Below are 19,772 nucleotides of genomic sequence, written 5' to 3' on the forward strand. Positions count from 1 at the left end.
AACGTATCGACTGCAGGTCGCAAAGGGCCCACAATCAATGTTTCCTCGTTTACGTGCACTCTCGCCTTATTGTTTGCACGAGACTGTCGAGTGTCTTGACGGGTGATTTGTTTAAAAAAAAAACTGCTTTTGACTCTGCTCTTGCTTGCTTATTTGTGTTGCTGCAAACACAAAAGGGCTCGTTCTTATCTCCGGCGCAAGGAGCAAGAAGAGGAACCCGGCAGCTGCAACCAAGAAGTGAGACGACAATGCTCAGAGTTCAGCGACGTAAAACTAATCCGACGTACGCCCTCTGACCCCGGCGCCCGTTCTGTGCCGTCTTTATCGCCGACTGGAGCGTGCCAGATTAAGACCGTAATGAATTCACGGCCGGGATGATGAACATTTGCAAGGAAAATGAGAGAAATCTCGCGTTTCAAATTGGATCGTCTCTTAGGATTGATTCGTTTGGTCTGAAAGTCTCTCCCGAGTGGCGTCTCGTCCACATCAAGAAATCCGAGAGGGACGATCTGCTTTTGAAGTTTGAGCGTAACGCTTTGTGTCAAAGTGAGTCCCAGAGTGGCCGTGCGCGCGCGTGTGCACGTGCACGTGCGCGTTGGCCTTATGCCCCAGTAATCCAGTTAAGCACGTGGACAATGGAGGAACAGCTGGCTTGGCCTTCTTGAGCTCATCTCAAGCACCGGATGATGGCCTCACAGAGATGGAAATCAACCCCCGCCCCACTCTCGCCCCCTCCTAAGCCCCGCCCCCAATGTCTTTCCAATGGACTTGTGCGGCGCAACCCTGACCGCATCTCGACACTCACCGAGAGAAGCCGCAACGTCGCATCTGTGGACGTTGAACTCAATTGGATGCTGCAGCTGCTTTAAGCGTCAAGAATACAAAAATGCTTCAGGTGTGAGCGCAAGTCGAAGTCGAAGCACCTCGGAAAAATCAAATTTCCCCAAACAATCTCTCGTCAGTGGCGCGGAGGCGCATGTTTGCGCTCAAGTGGCAGTGCGCCGCTTTTAGACGTCCTTGCACCGTGATTAGGAACGAAGCAAAGTCCGCCACGGAGCGTTCCAAGTTTCACGTCTGCCGTGTCGCATCGTGAAGCGGAACTGAGGCGGCCCCCCAAAAGGGTGTCGGGTGACGCCGCTCCTCAAACGTGGACATTTTCTGCAGTCTGGCTTGCTCAGACAATCGAGCGCGTCTTGTCTTGAAACGGGCACTCGCTCGGCATTCACCGATGAATGATTTTTGCCCGACTGCCACTTTCGGAAGCAAAAAAAAAAAAATCCTGTGAATGTGAACTTGCTCAATGCAATCTCCTTGCATTGTCTTGCTTGTCTTTTGTTTCTTTAATTCACTAATGAATTTTTTTTCCTGAATGTGACCATTGTGACGATTGCATCTCAGCATTCGTCCATAATTAAAAGTTGAAAGCCAATTAGCGAGGCGGGAACGACAATGGCAAAAAGAGACTTTGCACCAATTCCCGTCTGGCGCTTTGTGAGGCGCGTCGCGTCTTTTTGTGTCGTTGGTCAGATGAGCGGCTCAGCGTGGTAAATAATGGATGTCGTCCCGCCAGTGAGAGCCGTGAGCGAGGCGCCTTCGGGCTCTTCTCACGCCGTCAGCTCGGCAGCGAGCGCGACACTTAATTGAATTACGTTGAGGTTTTGTCTTGTTAACTTTGCGTTTAGAGGACGGCAACTTGAAAAGTCCCCAAGGACGCCGTCGCTCTTTGCGCTTGACTTCGATCCCGTTTTGCGTCAAGTGCGACACGTCGACCTCGCGGCGAGCTCTTGTCGTTTCGCTTTTTGAGCGAGTGCGTTTGAACGTTCCCGCCGCAGACCTTCAACACTTTTGCGCTTTCAAGTTTTACAAGAGTCTAAGACGATAAATTTGAAGGAGACGTGATAGGAAGAGGGCAATATGAACAATAAAAATGGATGGCGCGGCTCATAAATGAGCGCGATGATGATTTCACCTTCTGATGAAATGCCACCGCGCGAGCGTTTTTTACGATTCCTCCGGCGAGAATTAGCCGGGCTGGAGCGGATGTTCGCAACTTGTCGATCGGGTTTGCTACCAAGATAACGAATTGAAAAGGAAGGGGAGGGCAATTCATGAGCTGGTGAGGTCTTTTTTTTTCTTTTTTTTTTTCTTGGACATCAGGCGGTGACCTCATCCGAAAGTGAGCGGCGACGGGCGAGGAGGGTTAAGTGTTATCTCGGGGGTTGTCGCTCGGACGCCCTTGACTGCCCCACTATGGTCCTTGTAGCCGCGTGCGTGAGCGGTGATAAGCAAGATGACGCATGTGCGCCGGCCGCCTCGTCTTCTTGACCGTGACAGCTATTGGTCACGCGGCACTCTGGCTAACGGGGAGTTCCCTAATTCTATTTGGTGGTCGACATAAATCAGCGTGACCCGGGCTGGCCTTGTTACCTCCATAAAGTGCGGGGCCGGTGCTTTCATTTTCCCCTTTTGTGACCACCATCACTCGTCATCAACAAACTTTGTGGGAGGGAAAACGTTACACGCCTCAGCTCTTTTTTTTTTTTTGTGCTTGATTGGTCTTTTTTTTATGCACAGAGACGGTCACTTGGAATTCTGTGTAGTTCGTAGAATTAATAATCACACTAATTATTTGTCTTAAAAAACAAAAAAACTGAACCGGCTTTCGTGTCGTCCAATTAACTTCGTTGTAGAAGTTGTTGTCATCTGAAACATTTGTCAGTAAACTCGTTAGCGCGCCGGCTAGCATGCTAGCTCGATCGTCTTTGGCGTCATCTCGTACGTCGTTGCCTCACTCGGTTTTGTCGCCTGTGGGTCCACATGACATGGCGGACTAAAAAGCGAGCGGAACAAAGATTTTGACCTCGTCTGCATTCCAGCATGCATATTTTTGCAGCATCTTTACTTGATTTCCTCAAAGATTGCGCTAGCCTGCTCACTTTAGCACAAGATCTTTACTGAGCAAATTAAAAGGGAATGACCTACAGATGTCACGGAATCACCGCAACCTCATTTATATTTCATCCGGATCCATAAAAACAAAACCGCCATTGCAGGAATGGTGTCATTTTATTTCTTTTTTTTCTTCCATCCCAAGTGTTGAGTGCCGTGGGGCCAGTTGGGCTGCAAGCTCATTTGAAGCCAATCGATCGTCGTCTGTGTTTCTTCCGGTGCCCTTGTCAAAGTGTCCAGGCGGCATCACTTTGGTGACTGCAAATCTATGGCGGCTCTCGCGTGTGATTGAATGAGGCGGCCATTGATTTGCACGCCAAATCCACTTGCGCGCTCGCTTAAACAGCAAGACACTTGTTAAGGCTTAACAAAGACCTCGCGTGGCGTCTTTGCAAACACACCTGCACACCAACGCCAGCATGCTGACATGCTGCACGACACACACACACACACACACACACACCCCTGCTTCCCTCCCAGCCAATGAGCAGGAAGCTCACCCGCAGCATGTTGTGGAGGCAGCCTGCCACGGGAGGGGGTGTGTCCGCCTCAGCCAAAAGTGTGCGTGCATGCGAGGGTGAGCTCGCACACTGCAAGAGGCGGCCGACGAGGAGCAGGAGGAGGAAACAAGGTGCTTTCACTCATCCTGTGAGGGACGCGCACGCCACCAAGGCGGCCAAGTCATGCGTGTGTGTGCGTGTGTGTGTTTGCACAGAGTGGGGAGATCCTCTGAGGGATGCGAGAGGGGAGCCGAGGAGCAGGAGCGCGGGGGGAGCTCAGGCGCGCGCGCATCTCACTCGGACGGACGGCGCGCCGTCTCCCTGGCAACCACGATGGGCTGCAATTTGTGCACCTTGCAGAAGCGGGAGGAGCACTACAAGCTGCTCTACGAGATTGCACAGGTGAGAGGATGGCGCAACGCAAAACGGAGAAAGAGCAAGGAAATAAGAGAGGGAGAAATCAAAGTGTAATCTTTGGCCAACTCTTCGCTTCATCCTGGTAGAAATCCATCATCGAGTCAAAAGTCAAACTCCCAAGCTGTGAATTGTCGAACTTTCCCAAGAACTGTCGGCTAACGTTTGATTGCATCTTGAACTTCACTCCTTTTGTACTGACGTCTCGTGAGAGTTTTGACCTTTGGGGCACGTTTTAATATGCTTCTCAGAAAGACAGAAGATGCGCTTTTCTTTTTTTTTTTCTTTTTAAAGCCTTCAAACACGTTGTCAGCATGGACAGAAAATTCTGTTTCACAACGTTTGGACATGTTGATTAGAAAGCAAGTGCCTGTAAAGTGTGAATCTCACGGTCGTATTTTCATGGATTAATTTTTTTCCCCAGCAATCGTGGCAATCTGGTCAGGTGCTGAGTGTAGCAAGTCGAATATCGGCGGGCCGTTCATTCATCATTTAGTGTCGAGCTGTGCACACACTTGGAGACGACGTCATGAGGATGAGCAGCATGTTCGTGTCGAACCAAACCGAGCTCCAAATCAGAAATAGCAAGCAAGAATGAGTTGTCGGGCCATTGCGCAAAATATGGAGCTACTCGCTATGTAGATGTTGGACATCAGCACGTTTATTTAGGGAATAGAGAAAAAAAATCTCTTTTTATTTGCATTATTGATTCAGCGATTCTTTTGCGTACTTGTAGAGGCCGCCTGCGAAGAACGGTTCTGTTCGATTCTCTTTTAGATGAAAAGCCATTTTCCATTTCAAGTTTTCAAGTCATTCGAACAAACGTAGGCGGCAGAAGCTTGCGCTCTGTTCACTCTCCGGTGCTATGCTGCCCCCTGGTGGTTTGGAGTGTGACATCTGAGGCTTTGAGCAGTCCCCATTCTAAATTTTTATAATCACTCTCCCAGATTGTATCGGCGGTGTGTCCACAATTGCCGCCAGAGGCCAGAAAGAGGAGAAAACGAAACGAGAGTTGAGTTTGCGTGAGCGAGAAGTGTGTCACAGCGCAACTTTGTCCTCAAACTGGCGGCTGACGAGGGAGTGCGAGATCTCCCGGCAACCCCCCCCCTTGTCGCTTTTCCCTTTCATCGTTGCACATTTCTCAAGTGTTCTCCTCGTGCAGCCCGACTCGCTCCCTGTCGTTCCCCCACTTTGCGTTTTTTTTTTTGCTACAGTTTGTGTTTCCACGGATACCGCCTGCTTGGAATCAGAGATGAAAGCTTTGGGGATGATTGGAGCGAAAATGGATGCAAGTCGTTCACTTTCTGCTCTTTTATTGATTTTCAAAATGGAATGTCGATGATTTATTTTTTTTTGCCGTATGGTGTAATGATTTTTTTTGTTTTTGTTTGTTTTCACCACAGTGCCATCTGTTGGCTGTGGTGGTGAACTGCATCACTTGCGCGTGATACAAATCTGACAATAACAGATAAATATTTGATTTTTTTTTTTTGTGCCCTTTTCTGTACCACGATGCTAGTGCTAACTTTCCGTTACCCTAAAAGTCCAAAAAGCAGAGCAGTGTAGCCTGTGCCGTCGTGGGGTTTCTTTCCGTACGTCGAACTGATAGTGCAAGACAATATCAATAATCATCTTGTTGTTGGTGCCGAGTGTGTGTTGTGCTATCGGGTCAGCGACTGCGTCGCGGTTGCGCCCGCCGGGGCCAGATGCTCAGCCACATGCCCGGCCTGTTAGACGGCACCGTGGGGGATTTACACGCAGACCCTCTGCAGCCGGCCGCTCCATATGTCCTCCTCAAACCTGAGCCGTGACGTCATCCGCCGTCTTTCCGTCTCTTTGCTGTTTGAACAAAAACCTCGAAGAGGGCCACCTTATTATTTTTTATTTTTTTCAATTTGATCTTCTTGTCGGAGCGTAACAAGTGTTGCTGCCGGCCTTCGCAGGTCAGCGAGTGGACCTTTTCCACACGTGAGCGTAATTGCACTTGACAAGTGGCTCGCTTTCCTTCCTCGGATGCAAACACGCTCGGCTGTGGGACGGCATGTCAGGAAAGAAAAATCGATCGCTTTATTTTTTTTTCTTAGATGTCATACACTTTCATTTCATTGACTTGTTTGCGAGGGGTCAAACAGGCAAAAGGCAAACCGCCAACGACGACTGTGCTGGCTCTGATAAGACCGGAATGAAAGCTTGTCTGGGGGTAGACGCAACACACACACACACACACACACACACGCGTTCCCTCCTCCCCTCCAGACAAAGCCAAAAGATGCACGCACACACATTTCAGAGGTCGACACACAACCAAGATGCGTGTTTATGGCACATTCTCTGCTTTACTTTTACGACTGTGTAAAAATGTCGCCTCCGGTCTTTATGCGTGATGAGGAGACTTATCAGCTTCGGCCAATTAGCCTGGTGGAGATGATAGGATAGGAGACGAGCGAGCGAGCGCTTAGAGGAGGAGGCAGGAAAGCTTCCATTCTTCCTAAAAAGCATTCTGTCCTTTCTTATCAGTCGGCAGGCCCCCGTTTCAACTTTGTGCCTCTGCACGCCTTTCACTCTCTCCAGCACTTATTCATTCACTTAGGCCACAAAGGACGATTTGATTTCATTTTCTAGCAAAGTAAACTCATTGAATCAGAGTAAGCCAAGAACACGCCGTCTGCTCACCTCTGCAGGCTGCGTCCAAGCGTCTTCAACTTGCCTTTCGTTACCGATCACATTTTTTAAATTTATTTTTGTTTGTATGATTCGTCAATTAAAATAATCCTGAGTCAGCAGCTGTCAAATTGAAAAGAATGTGCCCGCCAGTGTTGGATTCCCAACAGCAGGCCGGTGTTGAGTTGCCACTTAACTAAGCCGAGTTTGGAAGTCGATTAGGACCGCTCGGAGGCTGCCGGCGAGTCCGGTTACGGATAGAATAGCACAAACGCATCTGTGTGCTCGCGGCTTTGATTACATGCGGCAGGCGGGGGTGTTGAGGGGGGGGGGGGGGGTGTCGGGGGAACTCGAACACGATTGTGTGCCGCTGTCCAAATGATGCCCAAACGTCTCTGCGGATGCTTTTTGTCTTCCCATTTGCGCGCCTCGGATGCGTCAACATATTTGCATGCAAATAATTAGGCTCAATCACAACTAATGGGCCTTTTTTGGGGGGGGGGGGGATTAAAAAAGTTCTGATTACTAATCACAAACTTACTAAGAGGAAAGTCCAATTTTATCCAATTTCATTTCATTTCTTGTTCTTTTTTTCTGCTGCGGTTTTTCCATTTTTTTTCTCTCCACCAAAGGGCAAACTTCATGTTATGAATAATGCTAATGAGCTACGCGTTCCAGTTAGCATAAACATTCAGTACTTTGAAATTCATTGACAAAGTTTGAAAAATATGAAGTTCACACTCGGGGGCTTTTTTTGAAGGCAAAAAAATTATAATTTTATGCAAAGAGCCACTGCATGAATCTTTGATTTATTTATTTTTTTTTTAGGTTTTTGGGGTGGCTCTCGAGGAAACCAATTCATTTTCCAAATGTTTTATGCAAATGCTTTTTTTTGCCTTCAGCCCAAATCTGAATTAAATTACTTAGAAGATAATCAAAGCCCATCTTCCCCGTTTTTTTTTTTTTCGGTTCATTTCTTTCTTTATTTTTTTGTGCGCTTGCTTTGTTTGTGAATTGAAGCTCCTTTACACTGTAAAAGTGCTTTTTGTCTTTTGGGGACTTTTCGATTATTGATTAACACAAATAGAGTGAAGCGCCGACTTAAAAGGATGCCCCGTTACCGCCATTTTTTTATTTATTTTTTTTAACTTTTCAATTATGAATCCTCATTTGTGCTGATTTCGAACTCTGGCAGCCATTTGGAGTTGACGAAACGTCGCGAGTTATAGAAGCGCATCACCTCCGATAGCCTCCTTGTGAACTGGGCCATCTGGACCGTCGATGGGGCTCCGACCGGTGACCCCCAGCGGCCCAATTTGACCTCAGTGACTGTTGGAGGGAGGGACGCTCTCTCTATTGTCTCGCGTGTGCGGAAATGCACAAATAGTTGATTCCATGCGATCCTCCGCCTCGAGACAAAAGCAGGCTAATTAGAGCGGTGGCAACATGCTGCCTAATTGTTCTCGTCTTGGCAGGATGTTGAGGTGGCGGAAAGTCTTGCGCATGTCGGCCGCCTTGCTCAGCTTGTTTGTTCAAACGCAGACAGCGAATTTGTCATTTGACGCGCCGTTTGATTTGTCACTTTGCGCTCTGTGGATTGGATTGCAGCAGAATCCGAATGAGAATACTTGAGCAGTCGGGTTGAGGCGGTCCGATGAAGAAAACGGAGCAGCGATACCAAAGGAGAACGAGCGTGTTTTGCATATGGAAGAGAGCAGGAAATGAAAAAGTGCAAAGACACACGCTTGCGTCACAAATGTGTGTGCGCGCAAAGAGACGAATTTCCGTCTGAGAAGAAAATAAAAAAAGTTCCATTTAAAGGGAATAAAAGCCGGCGTTGCTGAGAAAACAAGTTATTGATTAGCATGTTGACGTTCTTCCGCGTGCGGCTTCATTTATTTTATATTACGTGCATTTATTTAGTGATTTATGGCCGTAATATCACATTTTACGATTTTATTTTCGATATTCTTTTTTATTGCTGATTGCTTCCACCGCTTCTCGGCGTTGAGCACCAAAAACTGTTTCTGGTAAACTGCCCTCATTGAACCCAAAAGCACGCGTGCTTACGTGGACGCGAGCGAGGGACTTGAACTCAGCGCGACCAGTTGAAGGACGCTACAGCCGGCCGAGGAATGTGCGGCGAAACAAAAAAATAATATTTCTTTTGAAGAGAGCAAGGCTTTCGTTGAGTTAATCCGTCTTTCGCGACGGCGCGTCGACTTGACGCCCAACTAATTGGCTGTTTTTGTGCGCGAGCTCGCGTCTGCAAAACGCCGAAGGACCCTCGATGGCACTTGAGCCGACTTTTTGCATCGGCGATGACGGCTAAACTCTTCAGTCGACGTCGGCGAGCGGCCATCTTGATTTTGCCGCCTGCTCTCCATTTCATTTGCATGTTGCGCTAATTGTCTCCCGTCAACTCAGTTTTGTCACTTTGATGAATGGGTGCTTTGCCGAAATGAAAAGGACGACAACCCTCGTGCCATTTTTATGTTTCCCCTCATTCCTCATGTTTGAAGGAGTGAGCTGATGTAGGATGTATTTTGCCTGCCCTCAAATGTTGCCCCTGGTTTCAAAGTTATTTTCGATTCCAAAAACGTCTTCCAGCATCAACGACGTCGCGAGGCGAAGGGTCAACGCGATTCGCCGGCGCCTGTCGCTCCAATCCCGCTTCCACTTTTATTATTGAAATGAGACATTTATGGCGGCTGCGGTGGCCTCAAAGCGGATTGCTGCAGATTGCGCTCGCCGCCCGCCACCTGCGCTTCCTTCTCTTGTCACAATATTCCAATTTCTCCGACTGGAATAACAATGGCGCTCGTCTTGGAGTCGACGTCGGCCGATTGGGCCAGGAGGACGTTGAATAGCCACAAGCTGATTGTCCTGAGGCGTTTCGGTTACACCGGCGCCGTTAATGCGGCGTCCGTCGGGAGAGCATGTCGGGTATGACGAATGTCCGGACGATGACTTCCCATCTGATCGGTTCTGCATCATGCTCTTATCTCCACAAATAAAACGCCATCTCTTATCTTCAGTCGTCCCCGTTTGAATTAAAAAAAAAGATAAAAGCCAGTGACAGATTTTCCGCGGAGCATATTGACGGCTTCGGGCCGACCTTCACCCCACGACTTTGAAGGGCAATTTCAGGCGACGCCGCGCTTGGAAGCTCTCGTGGCGGACGATGACTTCAATTAGAAGCTCGCAAACTGTTTGATGAATAGCCCGCGGCCTCCAACGGCTCGTCGTGTCTGCGATGAGCGCGTTATTCCTTTTCAAATCTAAGAGGGAATCATAAAATACACTCGGAAATTATTGTTCTTAGTTCTCTAATAGTCTCGCGGTGCTTAATTAGCCGGCAAGGTGAATAAAGTCGATTTATATGAGATGGAATCGAATAAAAACGGCCACTCCTGTGGTCTCGTATTTCAGGTGCTTGAATAAAAAAAAAAGCAAAAAAACAATTGTAGTAAAGTGTTGTCGCGGCAGGTGAACAGGCGTGACTTCTCCAAGGTGGAGCCGGATGAGACGGCGGCGGAGGCCGTGCAGGTCGTCGCCCGGCACCGAGGCGTTCCGTCGGAGGAGGAGGAGGCGTGCGTGGCCGACGTGTGTACGCAAACGGACATCACCTTCGAGCACATCATGGCGCTGGCCAAACTGCGACCGGTGACGCCGCCCGTGCCGGACGTCTGCCCCTTCCTTTTGTCGGACAGGTGCGAGCGACGTCTCCCGTTTGTTTTGAACAACCAAGATTTGCTTTCATTGCGCTTTTTTTTTTTGTCTTTCCAGCTGTCATTCTATCCACACGATGGAACACGAGTTCTACGAATGTCCCGAGTACCTGTCCAATATGCCGGCTGAAATCGAGCGGACTGGGGATTATGTTTATGAGGTACGACCGCATGCTTTTTTAATTTGTCAGTGATTCGTGAAAAAAGATCCCAGAAAATCCCCAAAAGTCAATTAGCAGCATATTTCATGGCTTTGCCAGCGCCGCATCAGCACATGATTGTGTATTTAGTTGCCTGGTTTTGTTTTCTTGGATTTGGACTTCATGACCTTGCTTGTTTAAATCAAATGAAGAATGACGTTTGGCAAGCATTCGAGCCCATTTTGGATTTGAGCAATGCAACATCCGATTGCCAATTGCTTGGTTGGCTGCTCCACACAATGTCAACGACTGCAACTTGTACTTTAATGAGCAGACGAGAACACGTGCACAATGTGTGCGTGTGTGTGTGTGTGTGTGCGCTAACAAATGGATGGCGGCGGACCTGTTGGTGATTGTCTGTGACAGTGACGAGCCGCCGTCAGTTTAATGGGCACTTCCTGGTTGGGCGAACGCCATTGTGGGTCATTAGGGCTCCCTCGCTGCCAGCTGAGGCCTCACTTGCTGCGCGATGCGGACGAGAGGCTCTGTCCAATCACAACAAGGTCAGCACGGCAGCCGGCGAGCACCGCCGCCCGCCAGGCGAGTCGAAACTCAAACCTGGAGGGCTTTCTGATTGGACGAATGACACAGCACGGTCCCTGGAGTTGCTGCTGATTGACAAATTGCTGATAATTCACGCAAGTCAGCAACATGAGACCAGAATGCTCACAAATTGACACGATTGCTTGAACCGGGAGAGGAAAATATAGAAGCGCACAAAAAGTAGCTCATGGTACTTTTTAAGAGGACATTGTCTAAAAATGTACGGAGAATAGACAAATAATGTGACAATCCTCAAAGGCGTATATTCGAGTAACCTTATTGCTGCACTGAGAAGTTTGAGAGACGAGCTGAGTCTCCAATGCAGTCCATTTGTATCTGTCGTCTTCTGCCCCCAAGTGGGCAAGACGCACACTCCAGCCCAAGGAGGAAATACAACAAATAACGCTGAATTATTTTTAACGCTTAGAAATTAAACAATCACGGTAAAATTTGGAGTAGACGCTGTACAAAAAAAAATCAACTAATGAAACGTCACCTTGTTGCAAAGTCAAAACTCGATCCATGTGCCGCGGGCTTTTGCATTCCATCAACGACGAGCATTAGATGCAGCAATCATTTCTTTTCAATTCGACATAATCGAAATGTTAGGTGGCAATTAGGCAGAAACGTGGCGAGCAGATGTTGCAGGCGTTGCGCTCGCTGAGTAACATTCAGACGTCGTATCGGCGGCTAAATGCCATCTTTGGCGCTCGACGTAAATGACGATCGCAAAGCCGCTCATTTCAATTGTTGGTTCAGGAAATGAGTTTCCACGTCGCGGCTGTCCTGATCCAAATTCGACCTCATCGCGTCTGAGTGAGCCTCCAGTCCATTTTTTGCACGAGCCGCTCCAACAACCAATTGTGATTGTCCAACAGGAGGTGGAGTTATGCAAGCAGAACACTCGAGAGAAGCTTGGCCTAACCTTGTGCTACCGGACGGATGAGGAGGACGACGCCACCATTTATGTCAGCCAGGTACCAGCCCGTCCGATGATGAGCTGGAGCTGCTGCACGCCGGCGCCGAAGATGAGCGGCGTTCAAGCACGCGATGCTGCCTGTCGACTTTTGTTGACTGCCACCAGATATTCTTTGTTCAAATGATTGTCCGGTTCCAACGCGTCATTGCTTCAATAAAACACGTCTGGTTCTTTTGGGTTTTTTTGCGCAGGTGGAGCCAAACAGCTTAGCAGCAAGAGACGGGCGCATTAAGAACGGGGATCGTATTCTACAAGTAAGTTTTGTTGAAGTCTACATTTGACAAAACCTTTTGGAGCTTGGTGTCCTGTGGCCCTCGCATCCCGGGAGAGTAGAAACTGAATTTACTATCCCTCCGATTGTGGAGTGAACACGACTGTCCCTGTCGCGAACAAACAAAGACCAGCAAAAAGACAATCACAAAACCCCCACCCACATTTCAGCTCATAATCCTCTCGGCGTGGTGTTTGTGTTTGCGATGAAAGATCGTAGCCTGCACGGTGCTCTGTCGCCGCGGCCCCATTATCTCCTTACGGCAGCCGCATTACTCTTGAGGAGAAAAGATGAACGCCGCCTGTCAAAGAAGAGTTAATTGTGTGGCGAGTGAAGACTAAAGAGGTTGGACGGTGCGCTTGCTCAACGTGTGGTGGAACACGCTTCGAGATCTAGACCGCGATAGCCGGAAGTGTTCTCGAGCGCAGAAATGCTCGGTGGACAACCGTGCAAAACTGAATTTTATGGGCATGTTGTCCGGTGCAGATAAATGGCCACGCGGTGCAGGATCGAGAGAAGGCCGTTTCCTTGCTGTCGGGAGAAAACGCAACGAGTATCGTCCTGCTGGTGACAAGGCCAGAGACGCAGGTACGCACCACGGGACTCAACTTCACATGTCATGGTTGCTTGCTTCTGAAGGTGATGTTTGGTTTGCAGTTGGAGCATGACGTGTGGCTTGACGAAGTCCAAGAGGAACTGGTGAAGAAACTGAAGATGGAGATCCTGGAAGTGGAGAAGACGGATCGCCACCTCAGTCAAGACGAGGTGAGAATGAGTAACTCGAGCTTTGACGAGGAAATCCCAAATGGCTACCAGGCAAATCTTTATCCACAGGCTCAAGAGGAGAGAACAACGGACACCGCTACCTGTTCCTCCAACGGCCAAGACAAAGACAGCGGGTTTTGCTGCAGTACAGATAGTCCCGAGCACCAACCGTTGTTGGCCAGTCTCTACGGGAGGAGTCCGGCTCAGTGTTTGAGGGACCAATGGCGAGCCCAGAATCCACATGTACTATCAGCGGACTCCCACAAGACTAAAGGCCAAGGGTGTGAAGGGGTAGTGAGCATCCACAACGGTGGGAGTGGACTCTTGGCTCTTGAGAATCACTTCCAGCAACTTCTGGAAGTCAAGTGTCAAATCCGGAAGGGCGTGGAGTGCGGGGTGTACTCCATTCGACACAGTATCGAGTGCAGCCTCACCGAACAGGCAGGAGGTGACGGAGATAGCGCCGAGGAAGGTGAAGGGGTGGACCAAGAGCTGAGGATGTTAAACGAAGAACTGCGCAGCATCGAGCTGGAGTGTCAGAACATCATGCAGGCCCATCAACTGCGTCAGGCCCAGCAGACGGATACCTCGACGTCACCGGCTTCTTCTCCAGGTCGGAGGCTCAAAAGCCATGGCAGGCTGGCCGACATCCACGAACACCCTCAAAACGATAAGACCCGAGAAAAAGACAGCTCCAGTGCCTACAACACAGCGGGGAGTACGCGGTCCGCTCCGCTGGGTCGGGAGCGATCTCCCGAGCATTCCCTGCAGGGACGCATCAGCGTCGCCAACCAGAAGAACCTCCAAATGGCCTCGTCAAAGTCCTCCAGCCCCATCCCTATTCCCGAGTCTCAGGGGTCACCAGAACCAATTGCACTAGCCGATCCTTGCGCCGTTTTCTCCAGCAGCCCGGACCAGAGTAACCCCTCTCGATCCGAGTCCGACCCGGCGCTGCCCGCGGACGATGAGCGGTTCGAGAAAAAGGGCAAAACCAAAGATCCCAAAAGAAAACCGCCGTTTGCCTCATACCAAACCAGCCCTTACCACGGCTCGCTCAGATCCCGGCAACTTCAGGTCGGTATGAGGTCATTTCTAATTCAAAAGTATTGTCCCTGCGTTGACGTTGTCGTCCGGTTTTCCAGAGCTACATGCAGCTGCTTCAACAGCACTCGTCCTTGGAGTATTCCCAGAGTCAGCTGAGTCTCCTGAGCGTCTGCCGGGACCCGTTGAACCGAAACGCTCGCTCTGGCGAGCCGCGTCTGGAGTGGAAGGTGAAAGTGCGATCCGACGGCTCCCGCTACGTGGCCCGGAGGCCGGCTCGCGACCGCATCCTGAGGGAGCGCGCGCTCCGCATCCGAGAGGAGCGCAGCGGCGGCATGACCACGGACGACGACGCCATCAGCGAGATGAAGATGGGTCGCTACTGGAGCAAGGAGGAGAGGAAGCAGCAGCTGGCGCGAGCGAGGGAGCAGCGCAAGAGGCGGGAGTTCATGCAGAAGAGTCGCTTTGAGTGTCTGAAGGAGGGCGTGGCCAGCGGGGCCGAGGGCCACAAGGAGATCAACATCCTGGAGCTCAGTCACAAGAAGATGATGAAGAAGCGCAACAAAAAGATTCTTGACAACTGGATGACCATCCAGGAGCTGATGAGCCACGGGGCTCGAGTCCCGGACGACTCCAAAGTCCATAACGCCTTCTTGTCGGTTACAACCGTGTAGGAGTCGTTTACGGCGCTCGTCAAGTCAGCGACGTGTAGCATTCCTTCACTTGAACACTTTTTTGCAATGAGATATTTTTCACGATTTGTAATCTCGCGGCCGAACGTTTTCTATGAACTTTTTTTTTTACACTCGATGTCAATTTGATGTAAATAGGTTGTTGTAAATGGATGACCAAAAGAATTGATTGTACACCACGGCGGATTGTCCCGGAATTAATATATTGGGGATGCCAATGCAAGAAAAAAAAAAAACTTCATTTAATTTAATTTTGAGGTTTTACCTCAAGAATGCCACCGAGGAGCTTTTGAGCAGACGCTTAAATTAATGTTCGACACTCATATTTATATCGGTTACTCTTATTTATTGTAAATTATAATTCTTAATTTATGATTACGTGGCTCACCGACAAAACATTTAAAGATGTCAATAAAGGTCTCCTTTTGTAGCTTTACCACTACGAAATTTGGCTTTGACTCTTTCATTAAGTGGAAAAAAATGTTTTAGATTGTTTTTTTTTTTTGTTTGTTTGTTCTGGACTCCATTTTTGTCTTTCATCGAGACTTTTTTTTTTTTTTTAAATAACACTCACATTTTCTGGTATCCTCTGGATGTCTTTCTTGAATAATTCTCCCTACGCATTGTGAAAGCAACGTTGAAGCGTCTTCCTTTTTATTTTCGGGCCTGCTGTTTGGCTTTGGGTCGTCGCTCTCATCTGAGTTCTCCCATTTGTGCATTTCATTTGTGATCAATGCCGTGCAATCAGCTGCGCCGTAAAGCAGAAGCAAGCCTATTTGAAGGTGATTAGCGCGCATGATGATTGCTAATTGAACACACGGGAGCGTAAAATGGGAACGGCAGCACCTGGGTTGTTATGACCTCGCCGGCGCCGTCCTGACTGACGTCTGCCGATTTCCGTGTTATTGCTCGCTGGATCTCAAAGGAGTATTTTATTTATTTATTTTTTTTTATGATGTTTCTGAGCTTGACGAGGCATAATCATGTCACTGCAGTTTGCAAGATTCATGCATTGTGGGAAGGCTGACTGCTTGTCTATAAAGAAGGGGGGGGCTGGGTTTCCGTTTAGAGCTTGGAGGCATACTCGCTAAACTCTACTTCCATTTCAAAGCACTTGCAAGACGCCGGGGAAGTCTCCTCATCTCCCTGTCAATCTGCCGCGTCCGTCCGCAGCCCGCTGAGCTGAGGAATTAATGAGACACATCAGAGTGGCGTCTTTATGCATCACATTAAATCAGGTAAACCCCCCCCCACAGCCTGCCTCCGTGCATGTGCATCATCCAAGGACAACAGGACAACTGTTATCAATCGTGTCCATTTTTGATAGATTAATCCCAGTGAGATTAGCGCCAGTTATTCCAATTTTTATCCTAGTGTCGATATAAATTTGTGAACTATGCGAAATATTCTCCAGGATGTGCCTCATTCATATTCCAGCAGCCAAGTAGGCAGGATGACGCCGCCGTTGAAAATTGTAGCAACCCGGCGCGCTTTTAATCTAAGAACGCCTTTGAAGCGGCGAGCGGCCACTTTGGGAACTCTGGAGCGGGTGACACTTTGCCTTTTTTCGATTTTTGTGTCCCTTTAGGGAAATGTTTCCCATTGGGCTTTATGCTTACGTCACAGTCGACGCTTGTTGTTGTTGTTGTTCGTGCGCGACAGACGCAGTTGCGTCTTGATCTTCATCAAACCTTCAGGGATGATTGTCACGCATGTCAGCAAGACCCCTGCCGAGTTTCAATGGTGGCCCGTTTCAAATGAGCAAGTTACTTGGCATCCGGTCACTGGTGGGTGCCGCTTGAAAAGAACTGGACATGTCGTAGCGGGTGGAACCATAAAAATAATCATAATTTGTTTGTCTGAATATTGCTGGGACTCGGCGTTCAATTCAATGAAAGTCTCCCGAGCGTGAATGCGGAGGACAAAAATAAGAATCAATGAAAAGCGCTTCAAAGCAAATGCAGTCGAGCGCAATTGTTAATCGCTCTCATTGGTCGGCACTAATTAAGCCTTTCATGCGAAGCGACCGGTCAATGAAGACGAATGGTCGCTCCCAGTTGGCTTTCTTTAATTGCTGATCAATTAAGAAGATGTGTCGGCAAAGCTTGTCGATATTTCATATTCTGGATTGTTTAAGCTTAAGAAGAAAAAAAAACAACATAAAGGTTTCTTCTCATGCACAATAATCTTCAATTTGGAGACCGAGTTTCGCGAGTTACGTTGTTCACAAATTGAATTGAATTTATTTGCTTTGCTTTTAATGCTTTTGAATGTTGCATTTTTAACTTTGTGAAGAACATTGAGCTGTCTTGTGTCTACATAAATAAATCTGTCTTGCCTTGATAACTTTTGAGATTTCCAATCCTGCCATGACATAAATCCCGACGACATCTCGCAGCTCACGTTATGTTCGGCCGAGACGTGCAGAATATAATGACGAAAACATCTTTCCCACCCTCGGCTTCCGTGCACGAAACCTCCCGGTGGGGCTTCCCGCTTTCACCTCATTCATCGATTTCTGCAGCAAAAGCTCCTTCGCACGGCTTCCTACTTAGCGTCCTGTTTTCCTCGGGGTGCGGAGACGTGCGCTAATAAGCAATATGCTTCATTCTCCATGGAAGAAACGCTGCGATTTCTCGGCTTGCTTTTATTACGGACAGGTTAACGTCGACGCGGAGGTGACGGAGTGTGGCAGCGCGATTAACACGCGGTCACCTCACACGTGGACATTTCCACAAAGCTCCACTGGAAAGTGGTTTGCTGCCGTTTAAAGTATGGATGATATTTCAATAGGCGGCGGTTATACGTTTGACTATATGCAATCTTAAGCATCAAATAATTCGACCTGCAACCAAAATAGCCACGGGACATTTTCCCCAAGAGACTGTCGCTGACGACATCAGACATTGCACGCAGATCATATTTGGGCTTATTAGCCACCCCCGCTCCAAAAGCTTAATTACATTGTAACGACAGCGAAAGCGTTTAACCTTGTGCCACACCAATACATTAGCTGCTCCCATTGCTCAGCGGGGAAAGAGAGTCAGCGAGCAATTACGGGCGGCTAGTTTAGGCTTCCCCCTCGCAGAAGAGAACATGCTGCAGAGCTGTCGCGCTAATTGGCGAGGGGGGTGCAATTCCACAGCGGCCATGGGCGGGGGGGGGGGCATACTGCTGCAATTTGAGGCGAATGTTACTTTTCAAAACTTCCAAATGGATGTTGTTAGATGACGTGCTGGTGGAGGGAAGGGCCTGTCAAGACCACATCCGCAAGACCTTAGCCACTACTTGTTTTAGTTTTTAAAATATGCTACGCTCAATTGGCTTTCATTTTTTTTTATTTGCTTGTGTACCGCAGCATTTTCATGGAAATGTTATTAATGTTTCAGACACGTCATGTCTTTTTTCATACTTAATCCATAGGCTCCATGCATGCAAAACATCTGTCTGCCCCCCCCCCTCCCCCGACCCCACCCAAGACGCTTCCGTACAAGGACAAAACAATTAAGAGTGAACGAGAGGCAGATGGTCGTGAAGGACGTCGACGTCGACGCTTCAGGTGAGAAGAGGCGTCACGCGGCGGTGAACAACTGTCAAGTATCATCCTCATCTCATTCGCTCGTGTCTCTCTCTCGCACGCCGCTCTCACAGGCAGCCTCTTGCCAATCTCATACATGTGATGATGCCACAAAGGGGGCTGCTGGGAGCTCATTGCGCGGAGAGATGCGTGAATATTTCATGTCGACACTATCAAACCGAATCGCAGATTAGCATCCCTCACAATTACCCCAGGTGATACTTGCTTGGGAGGCCTGCTGCATTCCTGCACATCCGCCGAGGGAGGGGGGGTGCGCTTAAACTTGTAAAAACTGCACTTTTCAGGCAGCAGAGTAATCAAGCAAATCTCTCCAGGGGGGTTGTGTGGGTTGGGGGGGGTGTCTAATGCATCAAAGTGTCTCATTTGCCCACTTCCCCGTTCTACTCGGAGATAACAAGCTAACTAAATTACACTAGCGGCTTATCTGCAGGTAACCAGGACAACCGGTGGGCTTTGTTAATAGCACAGACAAAGAGGAGGAAGCCTGCTGCAAAGCTTGCCGACTGTCTGGAGAGGATGTGGCTTCTTCCGTGTGAGTAGAGAGAAATGACGAGCCATTTCAAAGGCCCATTATCTCATATTTGGCCATAATTGAGATTGACAAGGGCATGAACGAAACTGCAATGGAGGTCTTCAATTTTAGATATCACCTGCGATGTGCCGTAAGGGTCAATATTGGGGCCACTTTGATTTTTAATGTACTTCTATAATGCTAACAAAATATGACACACTGCATGATAACACACAAGATACCGCTGTTATCTTTGCTGGCGATACAATTGTTTTCTTTGCAGGAGAGAATCACCAGCAGCTGGGCCAAACTGTCACAAACGAGTCGGGCAAATTGAAATTGTGGTTCAATGTGAACAAATTGTCTTTGACTATTAAAAAAAGAAATAGATAAAGGTTTTGGGTGATCACACCATCCACATCGGTGAATTAAAAAAATGATAGTTTGGAAATAAAGGATAAATTAATTGTAAACGATCATAATATTATCTGAATAGACAAAAATTCATAGTTATGATCCGCAAAGGAAGCCATTAAATTGTACACCAAAATGGAGACAAGCATTCTTTGTTGTGGAACGTGAACATAGTTTACAAAATGTTTTAAAAAATCAATTAATCAATCAATCAATCAATCAATACATAATAATAATAATAATAATAATAATAATAATAATTGTGTCTGCCACTCATATAGACTAAAAAAGGCAACTGACGACACTCGGAGTGGCGCTCGATTATTATTTTTAAACTAAGTACGTTTACTGAAGCTGCGTCATTTAAAGATGTAATACCAGCATTCACCACAAGACGGCAGACATCATTCACCAGCGCTTCCGTGCGCGGAAGCGAAGAAGAGCCTGTTACGACCACTTCCACACCGGTCTCCGTTCGCACAGGTGAGCCAGCCATTCAATTT

The 19,772-nt window shown here is 48.3% G+C and overlaps 1 protein-coding gene across 4 annotated transcripts; it reads left to right on the plus strand.

Annotated features, from left to right (window-relative positions):
- Nucleotides 1-1,206: 1,206 nt before the first annotated feature.
- Nucleotides 1,207-15,759, plus strand: pdzrn4 (PDZ domain containing ring finger 4). 4 transcript variants are annotated; one of them, XM_088288932.1, is made up of 10 exons: nucleotides 1,207-3,580; nucleotides 3,665-3,851; nucleotides 10,000-10,237; nucleotides 10,314-10,416; nucleotides 11,877-11,975; nucleotides 12,169-12,231; nucleotides 12,735-12,836; nucleotides 12,906-13,013; nucleotides 13,083-14,087; nucleotides 14,156-15,759. In XM_088288932.1, exons 2-10 carry the CDS (start codon nucleotides 3,686-3,688, stop codon nucleotides 14,726-14,728), a joined length of 2,457 nt encoding a protein of 818 aa, XP_088145058.1. In that variant the 5' UTR covers nucleotides 1,207-3,580; nucleotides 3,665-3,685; the 3' UTR covers nucleotides 14,729-15,759. The 4 variants fall into 4 exon arrangements, with proteins under 4 accessions (XP_088145058.1, XP_088145059.1, XP_088145057.1 ...); XM_088288933.1 differs by having other exon boundaries at nucleotides 1,209-3,580; nucleotides 10,014-10,237; nucleotides 14,156-15,758; XM_088288931.1 differs by lacking the exon at nucleotides 1,207-3,580 and having other exon boundaries at nucleotides 3,589-3,851; nucleotides 10,038-10,237.
- The last annotated feature ends 4,013 nt before the right edge of the window (nucleotides 15,760-19,772 follow it).

Source organism: Idiotropiscis lumnitzeri, chromosome 2 (assembly GCF_059441095.1).
Source record: "Idiotropiscis lumnitzeri isolate Australia: NSW breed Sydney's pygmy pipehorse chromosome 2, RoL_Ilum_1.0, whole genome shotgun sequence".
Lineage (NCBI taxonomy): Eukaryota > Metazoa > Chordata > Actinopteri > Syngnathiformes > Syngnathidae > Idiotropiscis > Idiotropiscis lumnitzeri.

What these genes read in the sequence shown, in the direction of transcription:
- pdzrn4 (XM_088288930.1), top strand. Translation starts at nt 3,633, where the DNA reads ATGCGTGTGTGTGCGTGTGTGTGTTTGCACAGAGTGGGGAGATCCTCT. An exon ending in TGACAAGGCCAGAGACGCAG is followed by an intron (nt 12,837 to 12,905) that starts GTACGCACCACG and finishes TTTGGTTTGCAG; the next exon opens with TTGGAGCATGACGTGTGGCT. An exon ending in GCCACCTCAGTCAAGACGAG is followed by an intron (nt 13,014 to 13,082) that starts GTGAGAATGAGT and finishes CTTTATCCACAG; the next exon opens with GCTCAAGAGGAGAGAACAAC.